The 23761-nt window shown below is 49.3% G+C and overlaps 9 protein-coding genes across 9 annotated transcripts; 4 read left to right on the top strand and 5 right to left on the bottom strand.

Annotated features, from left to right (window-relative positions):
* Positions 1–1918: 1918 nt before the first annotated feature.
* On the bottom strand, positions 1919–3400 carry CI109_101962 (uncharacterized protein; the record flags this gene model as incomplete). Its single annotated transcript, XM_032006513.1, has 6 exons — positions 1919–2254; positions 2319–2397; positions 2465–2667; positions 2731–2844; positions 2910–3246; positions 3348–3400. 6 exons carry the CDS (start codon positions 3398–3400, stop codon positions 1919–1921), a joined length of 1122 nt encoding a protein of 373 aa, XP_031859182.1.
* Positions 3401–7346: 3946 nt separating this feature from the next.
* Positions 7347–8092, top strand: CI109_101961 (uncharacterized protein; the record flags this gene model as incomplete). The annotated part of the gene is made up of 3 exons (XM_032006514.2): positions 7347–7475; positions 7552–7708; positions 7794–8092. 3 exons carry the CDS (start codon positions 7347–7349, stop codon positions 8090–8092), a joined length of 585 nt encoding a protein of 194 aa, XP_031859183.2.
* Positions 8093–8439: 347 nt separating this feature from the next.
* On the bottom strand, positions 8440–10289 carry CI109_101960 (uncharacterized protein; the record flags this gene model as incomplete). The annotated part of the gene is made up of 9 exons (XM_065967056.1): positions 8440–8779; positions 8838–9364; positions 9487–9504; positions 9556–9569; positions 9638–9732; positions 9793–9908; positions 9979–10064; positions 10131–10171; positions 10234–10289. The coding sequence occupies 9 exons, from the start codon at positions 10287–10289 to the stop codon at positions 8440–8442; spliced, it is 1293 nt and encodes a 430-aa protein (XP_065823128.1).
* A 306-nt stretch (positions 10290–10595) lies between these two features.
* CI109_101959 (uncharacterized protein) lies at positions 10596–12019 on the top strand (the record flags this gene model as incomplete). Its single annotated transcript, XM_032006516.1, has 6 exons — positions 10596–10801; positions 10867–10968; positions 11093–11285; positions 11370–11447; positions 11513–11725; positions 11807–12019. The coding sequence occupies 6 exons, from the start codon at positions 10596–10598 to the stop codon at positions 12017–12019; spliced, it is 1005 nt and encodes a 334-aa protein (XP_031859185.1).
* Positions 12020–12313: 294 nt separating this feature from the next.
* On the top strand, positions 12314–13934 carry CI109_101958 (uncharacterized protein; the record flags this gene model as incomplete). The annotated part of the gene is made up of 10 exons (XM_032006517.1): positions 12314–12347; positions 12523–12626; positions 12717–12822; positions 12914–13001; positions 13102–13169; positions 13229–13257; positions 13325–13399; positions 13472–13482; positions 13561–13781; positions 13849–13934. 10 exons carry the CDS (start codon positions 12314–12316, stop codon positions 13932–13934), a joined length of 822 nt encoding a protein of 273 aa, XP_031859186.1.
* A 323-nt stretch (positions 13935–14257) lies between these two features.
* CI109_101957 (uncharacterized protein) lies at positions 14258–15589 on the bottom strand (the record flags this gene model as incomplete). Its single annotated transcript, XM_032006518.1, has 7 exons — positions 14258–14417; positions 14474–14526; positions 14578–14732; positions 14800–14928; positions 15047–15198; positions 15295–15389; positions 15560–15589. 7 exons carry the CDS (start codon positions 15587–15589, stop codon positions 14258–14260), a joined length of 774 nt encoding a protein of 257 aa, XP_031859187.1.
* Positions 15590–16115: 526 nt separating this feature from the next.
* Positions 16116–17315, top strand: CI109_101956 (uncharacterized protein; the record flags this gene model as incomplete). Its single annotated transcript, XM_032006519.1, has 5 exons — positions 16116–16244; positions 16389–16451; positions 16614–16753; positions 16886–17031; positions 17191–17315. 5 exons carry the CDS (start codon positions 16116–16118, stop codon positions 17313–17315), a joined length of 603 nt encoding a protein of 200 aa, XP_031859188.1.
* Positions 17316–17709: 394 nt separating this feature from the next.
* CI109_101955 (uncharacterized protein) lies at positions 17710–18906 on the bottom strand (the record flags this gene model as incomplete). Its single annotated transcript, XM_032006520.1, has 4 exons — positions 17710–17806; positions 17951–18072; positions 18259–18410; positions 18783–18906. The coding sequence occupies 4 exons, from the start codon at positions 18904–18906 to the stop codon at positions 17710–17712; spliced, it is 495 nt and encodes a 164-aa protein (XP_031859189.1).
* A 1190-nt stretch (positions 18907–20096) lies between these two features.
* CI109_101954 (uncharacterized protein) lies at positions 20097–23155 on the bottom strand (the record flags this gene model as incomplete). Its single annotated transcript, XM_032006521.1, has 9 exons — positions 20097–20368; positions 20432–20536; positions 20605–21155; positions 21220–21494; positions 21572–22130; positions 22248–22413; positions 22483–22613; positions 22680–22783; positions 22853–23155. The coding sequence occupies 9 exons, from the start codon at positions 23153–23155 to the stop codon at positions 20097–20099; spliced, it is 2466 nt and encodes an 821-aa protein (XP_031859190.1).
* Positions 23156–23761: the final 606 nt, after the last annotated feature.

Genomic DNA, 23761 nt, shown 5'->3' with positions numbered 1-23761 from the left:
ACGTCGGGGGAGTGACGGTTGGTCGCTGTGGTACATACTTGATCACTCTTTATCACTCAACGGCTCAACAGTGCAAGACAGGGTTCTTAGTGAAGACTTCATGTAAATCAGGCATTCTCTCTCCCACTATTAGCGTCCAGACGACGAACGAGTCAGATCGACTACATCTCGGAAGCGACCAATTCATTTACTTTTCCGTAGTACAGTAGTAGTGCTTTACGATCGTGCAGATGAGGAGTCACGGTGGTCGAAGTGCTGTAACACCGCTCTTCCACCTTCCACCTTTGACCTTTGAAAAAGGCGGCTCTGCGACAGCCATGACAGCGTCACTCTCTACCTTTCTGCCATTGTCCCCTATGATATATAAAGATTGGCCAACATCCTTTGTGTCGGAGAGCTTGGGCTCATGACACTGCAAGTAAAGCTGCCGACTTTTAAAATGAGTTACCTGAGTTTGAGCATTAGTCAACTCTTCTCATACTCGCAGACTTAGTTACACTATTTCCAAATCCACCGCAACTACTAATCGTTATCTGCTGAAGACCAATCTCACCATCATGCCCACCAAGAGTCTTGAAGAAATCCTTTCGAATCGTAAGTGTTCCAGTGATTGATACCATCCATGGTATACAGAACATGCTGACCTTCGAAACGCAATTCGTCTGGCCTACCTTCCTCGTTGTAGCCAACACAACACATGCCACCAAAGAGGCCATAACAACCTGCATGGCGCGGCTCTGCGACAGCCATGACAGCGTCACTCTCTACCTTTCTGCCATTGTCCCCTATGATATATAAAGATTGGCCAACATCCTTTGTGTCGGAGAGCTTGGGCTCATGACACTGCAAGTAAAGCTGCCGACTTTTAAAATGAGTTACCTGAGTTTGAGCATTAGTCAACTCTTCTCATACTCGCAGACTTAGTTACACTATTTCCAAATCCACCGCAACTACTAATCGTTATCTGCTGAAGACCAATCTCACCATCATGCCCACCAAGAGTCTTGAAGAAATCCTTTCGAATCGTAAGTGTTCCAGTGATTGATACCATCCATGGTATACAGAACATGCTGACCTTCGAAACGCAATTCGTCTGGCCTACCTTCCTCGTTGTAGCCAACACAACACATGCCACCAAAGAGGCCATAACAACCTGCATGGCGAAATGCACTGAACTATCGAAATCGCGATCTAGAAGTTCGGACACGATCACTCCCTTGCGACACCTTGGCTTCGTCGCAACTCTGATCACTTCAAAAACGTCCCTGAGGCTGAGTTGAAGGAAATCGCTTCAGTCATACCTTGGGATGTGTCCGCCGCAGATGCTGCCCGGTCGTCAGCAGTTATGTCGTCTGCTGAATATAAAGCGCATAGCACTTTTCGGATCAGGAACTATTCCTCTGGCGCACCAGCGTCAGTCACTGTGAAGAGGGAAGCTTCTGATCGTGACGATCAATGGTCATCCAGCCAGTCGGTGAGAGAACGTAGGCAGACCGCAGGCCTCGGAGCGCTGATCAAGTCTGAGGATTGGATCAAGAGTGAGCGCGAGCAGTAGAAGTCCGAATCACGGGCACTAGTACATTCGTATATGTTTATGTTACAAAGGAGAGGCATTTGATGAACAGTAACAGGGTGTATCCCAGGATCGTCATGTTCACTTTAACACTGTGGCGCCACGTTCTTGAGGCGAATTTCTAAGCTTATTGATTCGCGGACAACGTGCTGCATAACCACACAATTTAGCCATCCCCTACAACGAAATTGGTTGTGCCAGATCACTCCTGCTGTTGTACTGCAGATGGATACATAACATTTGGCTAGATACTTTTGCTACATCATAATTGATACTTCTCTTCTTTCCCCCTAATCCCCTAAAATACGTCCCACTTTGCTTCGTTCTTGACAATCACCGAGTTGCTTACAACATGTCCTTGATCTTCTCGACAATACCCTTCTTGTGCTCCTCACCGGTACCGTGAGGAGTAGTGTGGGTACCACCAGTGCTGGAGGTGGTGTGCTTGGTGTGGTCGTCGAAACCGGCAGTCTCACCAGAGGTGCCGTGGCCGCCGAGGTTGGACTTGGCCTGGTGGACAGGGTTGTTGTCAAGGTTACCCTCACGTCCGGTGAGAGCAGAGTGGCCGGAAGGACCGGTGGTGTTACCCTTGAAGGCACCCTCGGAGTCGGCGTAGGCACCGAGGATACCGCCCTTTCGGTCACGGTCCTGGCCAGTGAACTCGGAGGAAGAGGTGCCGAACTAAGTGACGCACATGCTGTCAGTATAGTGCAAACACTATGGTATGATAAAGACTATAACTTACGACACCAGCGCCACCACCGGATGACTCGGGACCGAGGTGCTTCTCAGCCTGTCGTGTAGACTCGTGAGTGAGGTTGGAACTATTGATGATCATAGGGTCAGTACGCTATACATAGCAATGTTCGCGAGGAGATCGCTTGAACTCACCCAGTGATACCGGATCCGTGGCTGGAACCGTGGTGTCGGTCAGAGTCGAACCTGTCGGTACCGGCAGCACCGCCAGTGACGGGACCAGTGTTGGTGGATCGCTCGTAAGCGGCAGAACCTTGGCCGAGGTTACCGGTCCTGTCGCCAGTTCGGTCTCGAGAGTCGGTGAGGTTGTTGTTGTCGTAACCTTGACCAGTGGGTCGCTGCGAATGGTAACAATACTGTCAGTCTACTGTATTTGAGGTATAATATAACATTAAACTCACGTCAGTCTCGCCACCGTGGTGTCGGATGTGGTCGTCGTGGTGACCGCCGGCACCGTGAGCACCAACACCGTGGGCAACACCACCGGAGAGGAGGCCAGCCTTGTTCTCAGCGGACTACCAGAGGACGATAAAATTCGTCAGCAAGAGATCACACAACATGGGGTGTAGGGAGTACTCACGCCACCGTCGTTCACACCAGGGATGTGAGCACCAGTTCGGCTGCCGGTAGTGTCGTGGTGGTGACGACCCTCTGTTCGCTCAATGTTCTCGTCGAATCCTCGACCACCGGAACCAGCAACACCGCCAGTAAGTCCGGTAGTTCCCTCGTTGCACTCAGCTCCGACGGCGTGTGAGTGGCCGTGGTGGTGGTCGTGGTGGTGACCTTGGCCGGTAAGACCAGAGGTGTTGTTGTCGCCGAAACCAGCACCGGCGGCACCGGTGTAGGCTCCAGAACCGGTAGGGACGGTTCTTGTTCCGTCCTCGAAGGGCTCACGACCGGTAGTACCGGGTGCTCCACTGTAACACGGATGATCGTCAGCGTTGTCGCTTTATTGGAAAGATACAGGAGTGGGGAGATAGGAGACAAAGGGGTGGCAAGAGAAGACTTGACGACTCACCTGAAGAAGGTCTCTCCGACCTTTTGCTCGACCTTGTTTGCGATTCCTGACATTGTTATATGTGTGTTGTGTTTGTGTTGTGTTGCGTTTGTTAAAACTTAAGTGTTGAGAAGAGAAGACAAAGGTAAGACGACTATTGAGCAGGTATATATATCATCGGTTGTGGGGTGAAGCGAAGAACAGAGAGGAGAGTTGGTATGACGTGTTTGCTCGTGACAGCCCATCATACTTCTCCCCGTTCAGGTGACTTTGGACTATTCAAAGAAGCGAGACGAAACGGTGACGACGGAATGTCAAATGCAGGCACAGGGAATGACGATATCTCACCAACTCGAAAGGGTATGAAACACAGCATTTGCACGAAAAGCGACAGGACTGACGTCAATCCCACTCCCACTCACAATCACAATCACACCACACGAAGGGCAACTGCGTAGGAATGTCAAATGGTGTGTGCACCACAACTTCAAGACAGGGCAGCTGATCTCATTACGAGCGATTGGACAAGAAATATCGTCATGACGATCCGGGGTCTCCAACTACGTAGTTGGCGGGATAACAGTCCGAATCACGTGGCGCGGTTCGGTGGCTTGTGGCGGAAAACGCCAAATCAGCGTGTCTGTGGGTTCCGGTTGTTGATCGTGATTGAGTAAAAACTCTGTATGCAGTTGTAGTAACTTATAAACGAAAAAGAGTGAAATCATATGGAAATGAGCTGTGCAGAAGTGGGTCTGCACATCTATAACAGGATAGTGGTGGGAGTGACTGACTATGTAGGGAAAATAGCATGAAACTTGTCATAACTCACAAATAAGCTGATGCCGACTGTGGAATGAGAAAGATAAATGAGGAGTGATGCACTAAGGGCAACTGGGCAAAGGGGGACCATACAAAACAAGATATGCCTATGTATAATTGATTGGTATCAGGTCTTTCTGAATACCAGGGGAACTCTTCTTCCATCTTTTGTAATGAATCACAGCACGTGTAATCCTACGAGACATGTTCCTGTACCTTCGTTTGTACCTGGCTCTGTCGAGCCATGTCTCTGTACCTGTCTCTGTCGAGCCATGTCTCTGTACCTGGCTCTGTTGAGCCAATTGCTTAGTAAGGTGGCAAATATTCTCGGTGGCAAACAAGGTATAAATACCTCACCCCTTCTGTTGTCAATTGTTAGTATCCCCAGATATGGATCTCCATTGAGTCTCACTCATACAGTCACACAGTTGGTCACAACCCAACAACTCTTGTTGTCGTCACTTCCCCTGTTGTCACTGTTGCCTCTATTGGCACTGATAGCTGGGTCAATCAGACAACAAGCCCAAAACACTGTCCTTTTCATTGGACACATCCTGTATTCCTCCATGCAGGTGTGACACAATAGTTTCATGAAGGAAGATAGAATGTGATAATGAATGTGACAGAATTACAAGAACTGATTGAGAGGGACTTGAGCCCAATTGATTATCCAAAGGATCTCTCTCAAAACACATAAACTAGAGGTGAAGAAACACTGATGGAGGCTGAGCTGTAAGATCCAAGCATTGTACATTGTAGCACGGCCATGGATTGTCTCACATTTCTCCCAACCAAGGGAATTCTGCTGATATAGCATCAGAGGACATTGTACTCGACAGCTGGTTTTTCCCTTCGTCCCATGCATCTTCTGGTGTCCATTCAGATGTTCCAGTTGTGCTTCTGGCTGCTCCATCATAGGTATCATCTGGACCATGATTGCACATCCATGTCTTATTCTTCTCCTGCTCAATCACCTGCTTCCAATACATTCTTCTATCATCCAGGGTTTTCCAGTAGAAGTCAATCCCCTTGGGGACTGGAGCCCCAACTGCTGGAGCGAGTAGGCAAGTGTATTCCAGTACAAGACGTGGAATAATTGAAGCTTCATCCACGAATGTAGTGCAGGTCCTTTTCCAGTTGACTTCATCATGTATACAGGACCTCTTTTTCTGTGGCCACTTCTGAAGGGCAAGATGAGCCAAGTGCGCTTTTCTCAGAGCTGTATCAAAGTTGTTTTTGGCACGCTCCAGTTCACCATCCTTGCTGTCTAAGGGTGAGGAGTGGCTGCTGTCTAGCTTGTCATCTGAGACTAGCATGTCATTGACTTGGCTGATAGCTGTGGAAGTAGCGGTACTGCTGTTGGGAAGTGTGGCAAGGGGCATGATGGGAGGATGGGTGTTGGACATGCTGGGAGAAGGAGGCAAGGAGATAGTATCATCCTTGTTATGTATGGTATGTGTGGATATCGTATCACTGTCTGATTCATAATCAAGAGATCCACCAAACCCTGAGTTTGTCATACTCTCATGGGTATGCTTTGTTGACAGGGTGATTGCAGATGTGACTTCGTTCGGGCCAGAGGGTACAACGCTGCCAGCATTCAACGAAGAAAAAGATGGTGGAAATCTGGAAATGAATGTCCACTCATTGTCATCTGAACCCATAGTGGGAGTGCAAGGTGATCAAGGATTGGAATGTGTGTATCTAAAACTGACTGGAATGAAGACAGTCACTGTTTGTTAAAAATTGCTAGGTATGCAGTGATATGTGAATGAGAAATTGAGTGATCAGTTGCTGGTGGCAAATCAGATCACTGTGGTCTTTTATGCCTTGACCAGTCCAGTGGCACTGGAGATTGATCTCAATCAGCTTAGGGAATTTCAGAGAGCGAAACATGTATGAGAGTTTCTGCAGAAAGGAACGATCAGGTATCATGGATAATACACGTTGTAATGACCTCACAGCAGTCCTCTTCAGTAACATTGAAGATGACGGCTGTCCTTTCATGCAAAGATTTGTGACATGTATCAAAACAATGTCTCATGGAGGCAGCAAACACAAAGGTTCTTGGCGACTCTAGGTCTGACATTGCAAGCTGCCATAAAGGATTTAATGCTGTGCGTGTTGCAGATACGTAGAGAAATATTTTCATGCCTGGAGTACACCTCGAAAGGAGATATTAGACAACTATCAGATGTTCTTGAGAGCAGTACAAGAGGATCGAGAGGTCCGGGGCACTTCGCAACACAGCGTATGTGCGACACTCCCCTACACGGGGTTCTTCAGGGCCGCCATTCATTCCAATCATCTCGCAGACTGCAGGTCATCCGATACTGGTCGTCCTGAGACACAGCGTAAAGTTCACAGCAAGTAGTGACAGAACGTCGTTGACGGACAATCGCCATCGTGTTCTGGAATCGGCCACATGTGGTACATGTTTACTTGTCTGTTTGTGGCAGAAGCCTATCTCTCCACCGACTGTCATGAATCGTGTCCTGAACGTTGAGATGTCTCAGTCCACCCACCACACTTTAGCTCCGTTATTCGTCTGGGGTAGGTTACAGCTGAGCCCGAGTCGAACATCCCCTCGTCCACGTGAGTGTTGTCTGTAGCGTGTTACACGTCTACAATCATACGCATCGTTGCATATCGCCCTTGGCGAACTTACTCGAGACGATAAGGAGGAATGGCGTCGCCAGCCTGTCTAACTGATAGCGAAGGGACAGGTCCTTTGATGTTCTCCATATGGTGTACAACCTTCGTTCACGTCCACCGCCCATCTACATCTTGTAAACACTTACCAATAATCTGTTTCTGGTGCAGATTGCGCCAGTTCGAGTCTGTGGCAGTGTCTTGTGTTGTGCATCAAAGCCAGTCTTGTACCATTGTATCTTACGTTCAAAGTGAGGCGTCTTGGTACTTTGAAGAACTAGGAGATGTAGACACTGAGCTCTGGACGTACAGTTGCCATTGATACTCATCACATACACGGCATATATAAGGCATCCTAATTACCGTCAACAGAGTGCTCGTTCTTATCCAATCCAACATCCCCTCACACTACAAAGACCCCAACTCACACTCACTTCAAAGCCGCCAACTAGTCAAACGACCGGATCGTTTCACCAAGTCAAAATGCAGTACTTCATCACTATCATCACGCTCTTTTTCGCAATCGCACAATCGGCGTTCGTCAACGCAATGGTACCTGACTCTATCCGATTTGGACCTCACGGTGATCGTTTTGGGACTGTCATCGTCATTGATGGTTCGACGGTCGTCCGTCCTTCAAGGACACCTACTCCGACCACGACATTCATGACCCCAACGGTGCGTAACTCATTGTCGCTACACTTTGCTCAATGGGGATAAACGCTGATATCCACTGATCCCTTCGTACAAGTAGGCGGAACCGACTGTCTATCGTCGCGAACAGCTTGGATCACGAAGCATCCCTACTTCCGTGGCTCCCGCACCGCATATCACCGTCAACGTGAACGAAAAATGGGATCACTTCTACACCGGTGCTCACTATTTGGAAGCAGACGATGCCACCAACCCTGGTACGTTCACTTCAAAACTTTCATCAGTCTTCTGTATCTGAAGTGCAGCGCGCTCTCGCTGAGCACGATTGTGCCCACGTTACAGTCAACGACGATCCAAACTATCCCTCAGTATCGATCACCTATCCCGGAACCACTCCTCAAGCTACCGCGATAGAACAATGCGCTTCGTTCGCTCTATCACAGATCGAACCCTACTGGGCCATCCAGGTCTATTATTCCAATTCGCAGGATCTCTGGGTCTGTCAAGCTTTCATCCGATGGTTCTATCAGGATAGGAGTACAGCCTCCGATTTCAAGGTGGAAAACTTGGATGCGGATCCTGTCTTCGGTTACGAGTACAACTTGCCCGGGGAAGAAAATCAACCGACTGCTTCAGCCTAGATTTCGTTTAAATTGTGGTAGATGAATGGTCAAACATCTCTGGTAGATTATCGTCCGTCGTCTGCGACGAGTGGAATTAGTACCTGGAATGAGCGAAATTTTGTCAGTCGTAAGATTAGTCTTGCACTGTTGTGGTCCTTGTAATCTTTGTTGACCTTGTCCTGGTAGCAGCTGTAATCCTTGTAATCCTTGTAATCCATATAAACGGGCGCCTGCAACGCCTGCCGCCAGACCGTGTACAATCGATGAATCACATGCTGGTGCGCCCGTCCAGAAACGCAGAGCAGCAACACTGGTACATGGATACAATCCACGCCTAGCTCCCGGAACTAAAGGAGCCTCCACCGCTAACTCTCCACCCACACCTCATTGCCCTTCTCATCCTTCTCCACCCTCCACACATCATCGTCACCTTCATCCATCTTCTCCTCGACGCCCGCGGCTCTTCCCACCCCTTCCTCTTCTATCCTCTCTCCTATTTCTCTGACAACATCCAGTCCCAGATCGTAGAATCCATCATTCGTCTTCGGGTTAAACATTCCCATATGGGCGGAAACTTCGTCTTTCGCCAGTGTGTTGCTCGCTGGTCTAAATCTGGGATACAGCGGATGGACAATCGGTGGAAGAATCGCGAACGTTCGATTGAGCAGGTGCGTAGGTGGCGATCGAGGTAAATGGGAATAATAACTATATGCGCAGATCTTCGTCAGCTATATCTACAATTCACAGGCTAAGGGAAGCTTACTTGTAGAACAAGATATTTCGTTCTCGATTCAATTCGTCGGTCGCCGACAATCTGTCTTTCAATGCTTGCTCGTCCCACAAGTTCCCCACAAACGTCATATGCTCATAGCCATATTTCCACCCGTTGATGAAATCCTCCCGACGATAGTATGCCGTTCCTACAGCCGCTGCGCCCAGCGCTACTGCACCAAGACCATACCAAGACTTTGCACTTGGTGCAGGTATACTTGGGAGGTTAAACCAGGATGACTTTGTCTCGACGGATTGTGAGGAACTCGAAGCGGTGTAGGAGGACTCAGAGACAGTCGAGCTTTGTTTGCTTTTGCCTTTACTGTTGGTCGAGGAAGAAGCAGATGACGAGGGTCGAGAATTGCTTGGACCAGCAGAAGATTGGGTAGACTCTGTCTCTGTGCTCTTTCCGAATTTTCCAAATCCTAGTCCAAGGGCGACTGGGGACAATATACCGACAGCGGAAGCGATATTTCGCGCTTGGTCAACGTAAGATGCAGCTTGGGATAGGTGATGTTTCTGTAAACGAAAACATTAGTAGGGGAAAAGCATGCTATTTTGACCTGTGACTGACAAAGGTGTGCTGCGGAAGTGGTAGATGTCAATGATTTTCCTCACTCTGTCAAGCCTTGAATACGTACTGGATGCAAGCCGAGATACTGAGGCAGAATGAGTTAGCTCAAATACAATTGAAACGTTCTGTAGCTCACTGGTGTATCAAAAGCTAGCGAAACCAATGACATGATGGTGTCAGCGCTGAGCGTCACAACGGCAGGCAGAGTTGCAGCTCACCAAGTATTCCAACTACTCTAGGCCACATAGGTTCCCCTTTTCTAGTGTTCCCCGCAATATCCCTTGCCGCGTCGGCGATCAACAGTCCTCCCATCCTGTATAACGAGCACCGCAGTTAACAGCTGGGGAATCAAAGCCGGTTTCTATAAACTTACGAATGACCCATCAAAACCACTTTCGCCTTCCCCGCACCTCCACCTGCCCCATGATCATTCTCAAGGTTGACAACTAGCTCTGTGAGCCAATCTACAAAGGCAAGTGTAGCGGCGGTCTAGATGACAGCGTAATGAGTGTGAGCTACCATAATCCTAGATTCGTCTGCGGAAGTTCCAATAGCTCACAAGTTCACCACGAGTCTGATAAGCTGGGAACACACGAGATTCGACCCGTAATGACGGGTGGGTGGATCGTAAAAGGTGACATATGCCTATAGGAGCGTCAACAATTGGCGGACAGAACACAGGCGACAGAGAGGGGAAGTTGATATACTTACGGTCTGGGAATGACTCAAAGGTCACTTCGTTGCCTTTGAAACTAAGTTGATGAAGTACGTTAGACTAGGTACCACTGGCTCCAAACCCGCAAGGTGTGCTCACCCATGCACCCAAACAAGCAAAAGTAGGTCTTTCGGCTCTGTCGTTTTGTCCGACATGGCAGACATGTCTTCACAGCAAGGAGTTCCAATCCGACTGACAAGGGATGCGAGCTCGCTGCATCAAACAGCGATGAGAGTTGATGTTTTCGTGAGAAGATAAGATGGTATTATTTACGTTCATTAGACGTGGCCATCCTCGGTGGCGAACGATCTCGACGGATCTGCGGAGTTTGGTTGCATCTCCGTAACCGTTCTTTGCTCGAATTCAACTTCTTGCTGTTTCATTGACGGTAACATTCTTCCATACTGGTACATGCTCTGCTACTTCTGACCCTACTGCAAACTCAAGACTAAGCCCATAAAATGTTCAGTGTCACTACCTTACCGCCCTCTTCTACTTTATCGTTCGCCGATGACATCCCTTCATCTCATCGAAAACACCCCGCAGAGCTCGATGCTATGGACGTCGATGATGGTGGTTTCGAAGATGAATATGGAGGTGCGGGACCTAGTAAGAGGACAGTCGTCACTCCAGGAGAAGTGATCACCAGCTCCAAAGAATATATGAGGTATGCACATATCAGCTGTTGAGCAATGCCCCGTGATAGATAGCTGATTGCGTATGTGTAACCAGGGGCCACGGGACATATGTCGAGGAGGTCAATGTCGTTTCGTCGGTGACGGGGACGATCGAGAGAGTGAACAAGCTCATTTCGGTCAAGCCATTACGATCGAGGTGAGTGCTTGGTCACCGCGTTTATCTCCTTCTACACGATGTGACAATGTTGCAAATTATCTTCAATGTTGGCTTTCTCTATAATGTGCAGGAGAATAATCGCTGATGTGCCTCCCGATTATAGGTACAACCCCGAAGTGGGCGACTTGGTCATCGGGCGAATCAATGAAGTCGGTCCTCAACGATGGCGAGTCGACGCGAACGGTAGACAAGATGCAGTTTTGATGTTGTCAAGTGTCAACTTGCCCGGCGGTGTGCAGAGGAGAAAGATTGAATCGGACGCTTTGAAGATGAGAGAGTTTTTGGCAGAAGGGAATGTGAGTTTGGCCCTCTTGCTCCAGTTATCACGTCTCTGGTAAGATCTAAAATGTCATGAAGCTGACTTGTGCGTCCCTGTGCAGCTACTGGTCGCAGAGGTCCAATCGTTGCTTGGTGACGGTGTTATGTCTCTACATACCCGATCGTTGAAATACGGCAAAGTGAGTCCCAGCACACACTGATTCATAGCATGACGCCACAACGAGACTGACTCCTCCTGCTGCAGCTACGAAACGGCTTCCTCCTCACTGTTCCTCCCCAACTTATCCGTCGTCTCAAATCACACTTCCACCACATCCCAGCACCATGCGGTCCCACTGGCGTCGACATCATCCTGGGACTGAATGGATTCGTATGGGTCAGTAGTGGAACGTCTCAAGAACGAAGAGAGGGAGGTGAAGGTTTCGATGCAGAGGGAGTGTATAGCGATAAGAACGATGTGAGTGGCTTCACAGCTGTTCAATGAATGCTTGTTTGCAAGTGTACTCATAGCTGACCTTCATGTCACCGCTCATTGCAGGATATCACACCGGAAGGGAGACAAGCCGTATCGTTGATCGCCAACCTGATTAAACTCCTCGCGAGGGAGGGTGTCCCCCTCACAGAGACATTGATCAACGAGGCGTACAGTTGGGCAGCGAAGAATGTACCGGGCGATGGACCGCTGAGCGACCGAGATGGAGAGAGGATGTTACTAGAAGTCGTTGGATTAGATATTCACCATCGCGCATGAGCATGTTACGTCTAGTCTTAATGGAGAACGTACATAAGCTGCATATATGCTATCGATCGTCTCATTTGCTGTTTGGCTATGCATGCTGTTCGCAATTGCCTCTATCTGAATATGAAAGATATCGGTGCGCAATCACAATCCACGGACATCCATCAATCTCCGAGATCGTGACTGTATCCTTTCGTTTCTTGCGCCGCCGCTTCGATTAGTGTCCCTCTTGATCACATTCAACTCTTCCTACACATCTCCCTTCCTTGCTGATTCAGCACTCATCACTTCTATACTCAAGCAAAAATGGCTTTCGCTCAGAACATCTCCAGACTCATAGGTACGTCTATTGTCCCACTACTTCTGTCTGTTCCCCCATCGACCATTGTGAGGTCGCCGCCTGGAGACAAAGTTCCGATGCCTGCCGATCTGGATTTGCCTCTCACCTTGCTACTCTGCTCAACTCCACTTGCAAATCGAAGTTGTCAACTAACATGGTATGGTCCGACTTACAGTCCCTATCGCTCTCGGAGCTACTGTCGTCCAGTCTTCATTGTACGATGTTCCAGGTGGTTATCGAGCGGTCCTCTTCGATCGTTTCTCAGGTGTAAAGCCCGATGTACGTCCCTCTGTCCATTTTAGCTATGCGAAATTACCTGGTCTGTAAGAGTGATTATGATGATAGCTGATATCAGGGTGATGATCATAGGCTTCAGGAGAAGGAACGCATTTCTTGATCCCATGGTTGCAGAAGGCGATCTTGTACGATGTCAGGATCAAGCCCAGAAACATCTCCACAACAACCGGATCGAAGGGTGAGTGGATAAGGGTCCTTCGCACGACCGATCATTCGGCTTCGCACTTAGAAGAGGAGAATGGAACTGATCATGCTTGTGTTCTGGACAGACATGCAAATGGTTTCCCTTACTCTCCGTGTCATGTCAAGACCCGACATCAACCATCTCCCTAAGATCTACCAGAACTTGGGTCTCGAGTGAGTATATATCCCTAATGATCAGAATCGACTACCCACCATCTCCCTATGCAAGGGTCGCTACTCGACTCTGATAAGATAGCTGATCGATGTAATACAGCTACGATGAGCGAGTCTTGCCTTCGATCGGTAACGAAGTCTTGAAGGCTACTGTTGCCCAGTTCGATGGTACGTCTGCGCTTCGGATCACCAATAGGGATCAAATCGCTGACATGTTGGCTCCTCAGCTTCCGAGCTGATCACAAATCGAGAGATTGTGAGTGACAGCTAGACATCGCTATGTTTCGCAATTGCCTAAACTGACGAATCCCCGTCTGATCAAGGTTTCCGCCCGTATTCGAGATGATCTGTTGAACCGAGCCAAGGAGTTCAACATTCAGTTGGAGGACGTCTCGATCGTGAGCTGATTTACATCGACTTTAGTGTCGTAGACGAAGCTGATGTGTTTCTTCTTTTTCTTCCTGATTTAGACACACATGACGTGAGTGTCCACCTTTACCGATTTGACCTGCCAGTCATCACGTCTAGCTTGGCTTTAATGCTGATTCGTTCGCCGCAGTTTCGGAAAGGAGTTCACCACTGCCGTTGAGCAAAAGCAAATTGCTCAGCAAGATGCCGAACGAGCCAAATTCGTCGTCGAGAAGGCCGAACAGGAGCGACAGGCCGCCGTCATTCGAGCAGAGGGTGAAGCCGAGGCTGCCAACACCATTTCGAGAGCCTTGAACAGAGCTGGAGATGCCTTTGTTCAATTCAGAAAGATCGAAGCAAGTAGAGAGATTGGTACGTCCCTCTCCCCTACCACTTTAATTGTAGTGGTAATAGTGCTAATCGCCCTTCTCTTGTTTAGCCTCTACTCTTTCTCAGAGCAAGAATGTCAGTTACGTGCCTGCGTCAAATGGTAACATGCTCTTGCAAGTTCCTCCTCAACAATAAGCAGTTCCTCAAGTGGTGACAGGCATAAGGGATGTTTCGCGAGGACAGAGTAAGCAACGTAGCGGACAGAAGCGGTTTATTAGTGATTATTTCGTGTATGCATCAGAAGCAATATCCACTCTCCATCCGAAACATGTTCAAACGACAATAGGGCAGGGCTTGCGAAGTATCGTCTGACAATGAGTTGAATGACCATAACCGCGCGTTGGTACTCTCGTCACATCACGTCGTAAATACACCACTACATGTCATCCACAATGAATATAGTAGATACTCCATTGATCGATTGATTCCCCCTCTCCACTCCGACATTCCGTGAAAGCTTACTCGTCCTTCTTCTCGAGAGCAGCCTCGGACTTCTCAGCGACAGCCTCCTCCTTAAGAGCAGCAGGAGCCTCGACGTCCTTGGACTCTTCAGCGGAAGTAGCCTTGACCTCGTCGACAGCACCAGGGGCGTGCGTTGAGGGAGCCTCAGCGGGGTCACTGCAGTACCATGGGATCAGAATTGGGTCACTGGAAGTTGTCGACTTGGAACTCACGCGGCAGCCTTCTCCTCCTTAGGAGCCTCCTTCTCAGCCTCAGTAGAGGTCTCCTACGATTGATGTCAGCGTGTCGCATTGTGCCGTGCGATACGCATACTCACGTTAACAACAGCAGGAGCAGCAACGGACTCGGAAGACTCGGCAACGGGAGCAGTCTCCTCGGCCTTGCTCTCCTCCTCATCCTCATCGTCACCACCGCTCAAAGCAGAGTTGTGAGCTTGAGCCTCCTCGAAAGCGGTCTTGAAGAGGTTAGCGTCTAAACAGAAGGATGGATCAGCTATCGTGTGGCGCGAGCGGGGCCGGAGACCAGATAGTGGACTCACTCTCAGAGTTACCGAATCGGATAGCGAGAGTTTCGGGAGTAGCTTCACCCTCGGCGTAGTCCGCGGCGACGTTCCAAACCCAAGATCGATCAGAACCGACATTGGGAGAAAGCTTCATGTCTCCAGAAACTGTGCGAGGAGCACCATATCAGCATGTCATGCCCTATACTCAGATCGACGTCCGAATTGCAGTTGAGATGCAAGGCAGAGCAGCAGAATGTAAGAGGTGTTTGTGATGAGCACTCACCGTGGTGGTTGGCGCAAACTTTCAAGGTCTTATCTCGTCGCATGACAAGTCGAACCTTCTTCGTCTCCTTGTGCTTGAGAAGTCGGACATCACCAGTACCTCGCTCCTTCCACTCGAGAGACTCCTTTGTGAATCGGAACAGCTTAGCTCGCCTAGAAGAGTGGATGAACTTGTGATTAGTCCAATTATCCTTTCGATTCGAGAATACCTTCCGTCATGCTGATGAAAGACGGACAACCCCAACTTACATCTTGAAGAGAACCTCCTCATTCTCCTCGTGAGTCTTGGCCTCGACTTGCTCGGTAAGTCGGATGACCGGCTCGAATTGGGGGTCGTGCTCCTCCTGAATCCATAGACACGATCAGCACAATGAACAAACGTTGCCGCTGGCTTTCGACATCATGAGACAGTCGCTCCGCCGCCTGGTTGCATGGTCCCATGTGGAACCAAGAAGGGGAGATAGAGGTATCCGGGAGAAAGGGAATTGTGTGGTGATATGTCGAGATCACTCACAGCGGCAACGGGTTCAATAGGTTCGGCCATGTTTGATCAACTATAATAATTCGAAATTTGACACAAAGTCAGCCCGTACTTCAATCCACTTCGTTCGACCTTTGTTCTCCCAGACTGTCCATTATGGTGGTGTTCGGGAGAAGACGTACGTTTTGTTTGATTGGTGTGATGAAGAGTTGTTGTGAGAGACAGAAATGTCAGAAGACGAGGTATGGAATCGGATGGATGGATGGATGAGGTGAGGAAACGACGAAAGCGCGTCCTGGGCAAGTTACCATACAATTCGCAACAAAAGTGGCAGAAGGTCTAAGCTCAAGCTCCACCACGGCGTGCCTAAACCTTGGGCAGGGTGTGGTGCGCCTTTGTAGCGTCGCGTGCCACGTTGTGCTTGACTTTGAGCGGCAGTCGAGGCGATGTACAGTGACTTTCTGACGTTCATCTCAGCTATACTCTCAATTACAAACAACAAAACCAGTCCACCCAAACTCATAGCTCGACACGAGCTCGATAGAACGCACCCACATATTCTTTCGCACTCGACACCCGTCGCTTCAAGATGTTACTACGACCATCGAGCTTGCTCCCCTTCCTCCTGCTCGTACTCCCTTTCACGCTCGCCCACCGAATAGAGATAGATCCAGGGCAGAAGGATTGTTTCTTCGAGAGCCTACAACCCCAAGACAAGGTGAGTGGGTCTATGAAGACTTGCTTCGAGCTGTCTGTAGGCAAGGAGGCAGTCGCAGCATCCCAGCGTCTGCTCTGGCATTGCTGGTTCCTTTGTGCGGAGAATGTTGAGCTGATTATACTCGATTTGTGTCGCGATGTGCAGATGACAGTCACGTACGAAGTGGGAGGAAGTACTTCAGGCGGTCATCTCGATATTGATTTCTATGTGAGTGCCCGTCTCATCTTGCGACTATTGTATTCCATGTTCCATGAGAGGCTTCCTCCTCGCTCTGAGCTACGCCATATCGCTTCGAGCCTGCACTATCTTCATTGTTGTTGTGTACATCATCTCTGAAACTCCACTGACCTACCCACATTTGCTCTGTAGGTCCAAGACCCGCAAGGCAAAACAATCTATACACAACATAAGAAACCTCAAGGTTCATTCTCCATTTCAGCTGATCGAGGCGGTCGATTCACCTATTGTTTCAGCAACGAAATGTCAACGTACGCTAGGAAGGTGTTAAGGTGAGTTCGGACTTCGTCGAAGCATTCATGCATGCTGGACTGCACCATGCTACCACTACTTCTACTCCTCATCTTGCGCTTGCTTGATCGTTCGCAAAGTCAGAACTGACTAGTATTGATCTGTTAACGTAGTTTCAACGTTCACGGCCAACTGTATATCGGAGATGACGAACATATCGCACCTGTAGAACAAGAAGTCAGAGATCTGAGCGCGGGTTTACAACTTGTCAAAGATGAACAGGCTTATCTCGTCGTTAGAGAACGAGTTCATCGGGATAGTGAGTTGACCTTTCTTCGCTTCGCTACGCTATCTTTCACTATCCTCGTCCTGCCCTCATTCCCTCATCTACATACACTGCTTCTCCCACAAAAAGCGCCCATCACTCACCTCCGAACGACTGCGCTGACTTGACTTGCTCCTCTTTCTACCGCCACAGCTTGCGAATCGACCAACTCTCGTGTGAAATGGTGGGCTATCGCACAGACTGTCATCCTTTTCAGTCTTTGCGCTTGGAACGTCCATTATCTCAAGAGTTGGTTCGAGGTGAAGAGGGTTCTGTGAGGAAAGAGAAACGGGACGATAGCATATGCATAGCATTCTCTCTTATAACGTGTTGTGTCTTGCAGGTAAGACTATTCTATCCGAGCATGTCGCTCGCCCTTCGACACACATTGCTGTCTGTTACTTGAGAGGCGAGTGCCGTGTTCTCCTATTGCGTCACATTGCTGGCATAGCGCGTATGGCACTTGAACGTAAATATGTAAGATGAAAACCCAAGCTTTGTAACTGTAACTACAAAATCAAAGCAAACCAGATAAAAATGGTAAGTGGCAAACCCGAACAAAAGGTATGGCGTGAACTTCTTCTCCTTCTTTTCCTCTTCCCCTTCAATCCGCCTCTCTCGACATACAAGACCTGCACGCTGTCTCCCGACTCCCTTATCTGCATATCTCGATCATCCTAATCCTTGCCATTGGCCTCTTATTCTTCTCGCTAATTGGATGTCCTTCTGCATGATCGTCACTCTCTTTGCGTGGATTGCACACAGGTTACTGTGTAAGACAGAAGATGATCAGCGTCTGTCTGTGCGACAAGCACGAAACGTGAGATTGGATGCTCGCTTCCTAGCGCAATGAACACCTTTGACGGATTCCGGGGTGACCAAATGGTAGAGCAAGGGAGGAAATGCCACTCACGCATCCTCAAAAAGATGGACTAAGAACGCCTCGGCCGCTTCTTGTAATGCCATAATTGCAGAACTTTGCCATCTCAACTCTCCCGCTTCCACCGACGTGAGTGATAAAGCTACTTCTCTGACCTATGAGCGAAGTGGCTCCGGGTGTCAGCGATTCCATTCTCAGAACTAACAGTCAGCGAAACGGTCGCTCCTGCCTCTTCTCCGGCTCTGAGGCTTGCTCAACTTTCCGCACCGCCCGACTACTGCACCCATTGCACTGCATCCCACCGTATTCGCATCGTCCTCAATAAGAAGAAAAAGACTTACGACTCTTGAGAACGGTAATTTCGCAATCAACAAATCCGTGCTCTTTTGATATTGTCTAATCTCTCGCAAAGCCACCGTACCAGGTCTGAATCTCTTCTTTTTGGGTGGTGGTCCGCCTGTCGGATTACCTCGTGGTGGTATAGGATTATATGCTGAAGAGGTGAGAGAGGGACATGTCAGCTGAGTCTTCGTTGTTTGTTCGTCGGACTGTAGTAGGCTTGAGCACGAAAAGCCCTTCGCGATCGAGTTGGGAAATAGTCACGGAAACCCTTCTTACATGAGACCGCTTCGCGTCCCGCTCGTTTATGCCTCGAAAGCGGCCGCACACCATCTCGCACACCGTCTCGCACACCGTCTCGCAACGATTCACCGCCGCAACCGCCTCCATCACACAACGATCACCTCCCATCCATCCAGCACACACGATAATCTCCGTCCTGCCCTCCCCTCTGGTCCAATCACATCAAACAGAAGAGATAGAAATGACTATAACATCCGCTATGAACCGAAAGGGGAACACTCACGTCCACTCCTTCTTGGCGCTTTACCACCCGTACTTTTCCGCGCTGTATTCTTCATTCGTCTCGGTTCACCGATGCTCGGTCTTCCGCCGCCACCCAAGTTGGGCTGAGCTATTGTTTTGGCCATATTTCAATAGTTGTTGGGCGAAGGGGGGAATGTGATGGGATGAGTCTGACTCGGGCAGGGTGTGCGATGTGAATGATTAGGTTGATTGGTAGGGAGGAGGAATATTCGTAGAAGAGTTCGTAAAGGGCTAAGATAGAATTGGATAGGATAGTATAGTATAGGAATAGGCACAGATGATGCGCTACTATCGACGAGGTGCAAGATTTGTCGTATGTCGTGGATGTCGTTGTCGTGCAAAGATCGCCCGTTCGTGAATGATCAATCGACTGAATTGGACCAAGGCACAAACACGTCCTCAATATTCCAAAGCCCTACTCCAAATGTCCTCCTCCTACTTCGCTCACTCGACAGCTCTCTGATAAGTCACAAAAGTGATGCTCTCAGCCCTTCCTACGGCTAGAATACGTAGCGACAGGTACGTCCACACGTCGCAAGGGTCGAAGGTCGATATTCGGTTCAATTCCGAAGTTGAACGACTCGTCCTTTTATTCTTTCTAGTTTGATCCGTTCGTAGCGTCCAGCGCTTCGTCACTCGTGTCGCACAATAGTAAGATAAGATGGATTGATCAACGGTAAGGTGGCTAGATGGGTGGGGATGGATGTCGATCAACACGTCACTCTGTAATTGTTGATAGGAGAACGAAGACGTGATGTCCATGTTCATGTTCGTCTTTGTTGAAGAAAGCCAGCCACGCGGATAAGTATAACATCTGCTTTTCAGGGAAATTTGTCTCAGTTACCAATACGCGTTATGTGATTGTGGCACCCCGAGGAAGGCACATCCACCATCACCACTCAACTCAGTATTGATGCATGATACGCATGCTCGTAGAATGATAGCAAAGATGCATTGAAGACTATACTCGTACTCGTACCATAACCACAATGACAATGCTAATGCACACTACACCACACACAGAATTGACTATCTTTGGTTCTGATCTCGACTCGAATCTACACTATTATTCTCGTTCTCGTTCTTGTTCTCGTTACGCGTACTGGACTCTTTGCTTCTTCGTCGACACCTCGTCGCGGCTATCTTCTGATCTTCGTCTCGTCAAACAACCCCTGCCAGGTTGAAAGGTGTTCATCCCAGCCCTTGTGGCAGATGTTCACCCTGACCTTCCATCTCTGCCACCAGTCCTGCCTTTGTCTGCTTTCATCGTGCAAAAAGCAAGGGGAGGCCATGTCTATCCCGCTCCCCAAAGTCTCACGACCCCATCGGCACCTGCCGTGCCGACAATTGGCAATTCTGGATGACTTGCGACCGCACACACACCCTCCCCGTTCTTACCCCTATGTCCTGACAAATCCTGTATGCTCGTCTTCTTCCCCAGGTCCCACAATCGTACCGAGCAGTCTGTCGAAGAAGTGAGGATGCAAGTTGGGGAAAGAGGAGAGATGGAGAGAGATGTCACCGGCGCAGGGTGGGCCAAGATGGTATGTGTAGGTGTGGACGAGGCTGGAGACAGAACAACCACAGTCAGCATGCTTCGCCCTTGGCCTGCGATGCATCTCAACTTACACGACTTGGCATCGTAGAACCTGATGTGTCCATCCTCATGCGCGGTGATGATAGCCGGGAGTGTGGGATGACTCAAAATCGAATTGACTTGTGATCCTTCACCATCTAGGGAAGTGACAAGGAATTCATCAGCATTGTTGGACACAAAATCCTGTTTGTAGCGAAGGACTCACCTTCACCGTCGACTCCGCCAAACACCTGAACCTCTTTGCCTTCATCAACATCATACAGCTTCACCGATCCATTTGACAATCCCACCAACACTTTCCCGAAATCGAGATTGAATATCGCCAAACAGGTAGGAACGACACCTTCCCCAAAGTCTCCCCAGCTTCCCTCTAATGCCCAGCCAGACGATTTCGATTCCCACAACTTGATCGTGCCATCCGCACTTGCGCTGACTAGTCTTCCTTCGACCGGTACAGGTCCACTGGCACTGCCCCTTCTCTTTTGTGTCGCTCCTCCATCCACTTGCCCTTCTCTTGGAGGAAGTAGACAGATATCCCAGATGGCATCGGTGTGACCGACCAAGGTTTGCAGGGCGAACGAGGGATCATAAGTGGAATAAGGATCATGATTGTGTGCCGGCAATCGCCATAGTCTGATGGTAGAGTCTAATGATGCGGAAAAGATCGTTGACAAGGCAGATGAGAGCTCAATCGCCGTCACGGCAGCTGTATGACCTCGGAAGGTGATGATGGGTTCCACTTCGCCAGCATTGGATCTGGAAAGGGAGATCATTAGTCATCTACACCTCTCGATATTTAGAAAAAAAACGCTTAACTCACTTTTGCGAGACCACGCTGCTGGTATCCATAGCCCATACTTTGACGGTACAATCGTCACCACCAGTAGCCAGCAACACTCCTGGACCATGTGCGAATGCGATTGCCCTGACAATGTCAAGATGTGATTTCAAACTCCGTCTTGAAGTCCAAACTTTGTCAATCGCATCATCGGTCTTGCTGATATCGTCTTCCTCGGCGGAGGCGGAAAGACTCAGGTTGGCTAGCTGATCTTCGTCAGACTGATCGGCTCCCTTGTTGCTTTGATTGTCTTTGGCCTACAATTAAAAGTATTCCTCTGTTAGCTGATTTTCTTATGCGTTCCAACCTAAATCAAAAACGTAATATTACACACCTTCTCAGCCATCTCATTGGCCGCCCGTAGCTCTTCCCTCCAGGCCGCTTTACTATCAGGTCGATAGATCGCTGTCAGGATCTGTTTAGTAGGGTCTTCGGCGCCTTCGTCAACTGGTGCTTGTTCCGCTGTTTCGGGCAGACCCATCGTTCGAGGTGCAGGTGAAGAAGGTGGTCTAGCCGTAGTCTCCACTGCCATAGCGTGTGATTCCGGTTCTAATGTCGCCGGAGGCGCAGTGGGGGGAGAGGGCTGTTTCGGGGGAGGAACCGAGGTCGAAGCCGAAGACACATCTTGCTCTGGCTGCGCAGAGCCGTTGGGCAGACTTTGATCGGGCGACGTGATGTCTTTGGTGTCATCGCTTCTAGGGTGCGGGAACATGGAAGGTATGACTTGTTCGGGTAAAGTCTTTCGTGGACGTTCTTGCAGTTCAGAAGAGGTAGATGGCTGAGGATCATTCGGGTTGCGCTCAAGAGGTGGGTAGGATGGGTCGACAGGTGGACGAGGAGGAAGGGGGTTCAGAGCGCCAGGGGAGGTGAGATAGGTGATTTCTTGAAGACATCTGGAGGGAGAGGGGAGGTGAGCTAAGAACAACCGGGCTGACGGAGACCGACGATGCAGAGGTAGAGTAAGGTCGTTCCCGTGGAGAGGGAGAGCGGGAAGAGCGACGGTGACTTACTGCTTGAGATACTCTCGACTTCTCGCTCTGCTCTTCGGATCTCTAGGCGCTGAGCCGATGTTTTTCCAAGCAGAAGATTCGGGTTGCTGCTGTCTCAAGGCGACGGTCGACGATTTGCCCAAAGCAGCAGAATGAACACCGTTCACCTTGGGTGGTTTCTCGGACACTGCAAAAGGCAAATGTTCAGCTAGGGCTTCGAGCAGTTGTGGATCATGAGGTTGGAAACATGACTGACCATCCTCTTGACTGCCTTCACTACCGCTACCTTCTTTATCGTCCCGAGTAGACTTCTCCTCGTCTTGGAGAGCGGTCAGACGTGCAGGTGGGATACCAGCCGGTCGACTTCCTGTGCTGAATGTTTTGGTCCTACAAAAGAAAACAGCGTAAGTTAGGTTCTGCTCCAGTAGCAGCGCACGATAATTGATAGCTCACCTTTCCTGACGAAGGGCGAACTCGAGCATTTTAACTCTTCTCAACAGGTCTACCTTGAGATTCTCGGCTGATCGTCTTTGTCCCTCGAGAAGTGCGATTCTCGCCTATCCCACCACAAAAAACATGTGTCAGTCTTATTCAGAGGGGACTAGCCGTCCGCCGCGCTGACTCACTCTCATCTCTGCTCTTTCGATCTCCCATTCATTTCTATCTCTCTCCCATCTTCTCCACTCGCTCTGGAGGTAATGTAACACGCTTGCCAAATTCATCTCTTGTCCTGGCGCACTAGCACTCGCGCTACCTCCATCCGCTGTCCCATTGACGGATTGCGGTCCTTGTTGGACCTGTTGTTGCTGTTGTTGCTGCTGTTGGACATTTTGTTGATATTGTTGTGATGTTTGTTGTTGCTGCTGTTGTTGTTGTTGGCCATATCCCTGTTGAGGTGGATAACCTTGATTGGCATATCCTCGTAACATCGTATAGCAATCGTTACTCGTCTCACGACAAAAGACCGGACCGTTCTAAGTTCGTGTATATCTCACCGGCAATTGGATTGAAGCTTATCGAACTGATAGCATGGAGAGTGTCAAGAATCTTTGGTTGCGAAAGTCGACAGAGGTACGGTCGGTATACACGCGATCAATCCACGAACTTGACGGTGTGTTGTTCGGTCCAAAGAAGCCGGCGATTGGAGCTGAGCTGAGCTGAAGCTGTCGTTGGATATCCTACGCTTTTGTACTTGCACTAACAGTGACTCGTGCTGAACTGGGATGGGGTCGTGATGGTAGACCGTGGTGTCTTTTGTGATGGTATATGATTGATTGATTATAGCTATTGTCACTTGCTTGCTCTCGTCCGTCCATTCACTCGCTCGTTCATTCACCACTCAAGCGTCATCACAGTGAGCTCTGTGTCTCTCTGTATCCTATACACGCGATCAGTGCACCTCGCACTTACACAGAGCCAACTCTACTGGCTCGAGTCGGGATTTCGGTATTATCCCTTGTCACCCAAACACTGTTGTTCAATTGTGGCATTCCCTCCCTGGTCAAACTTCCAGGAACAGAGTTGCCGGTGTTCTA

The sequence above is a fragment of the Kwoniella shandongensis genome, chromosome 3 (assembly GCF_008629635.2).
Source record: "Kwoniella shandongensis chromosome 3, complete sequence".
Classification (NCBI taxonomy): domain Eukaryota; kingdom Fungi; phylum Basidiomycota; class Tremellomycetes; order Tremellales; family Cryptococcaceae; genus Kwoniella; species Kwoniella shandongensis.
Note: the sequence above shows the minus strand (reverse complement) of the source record. Positions and strands in the feature narration are given on the sequence as shown.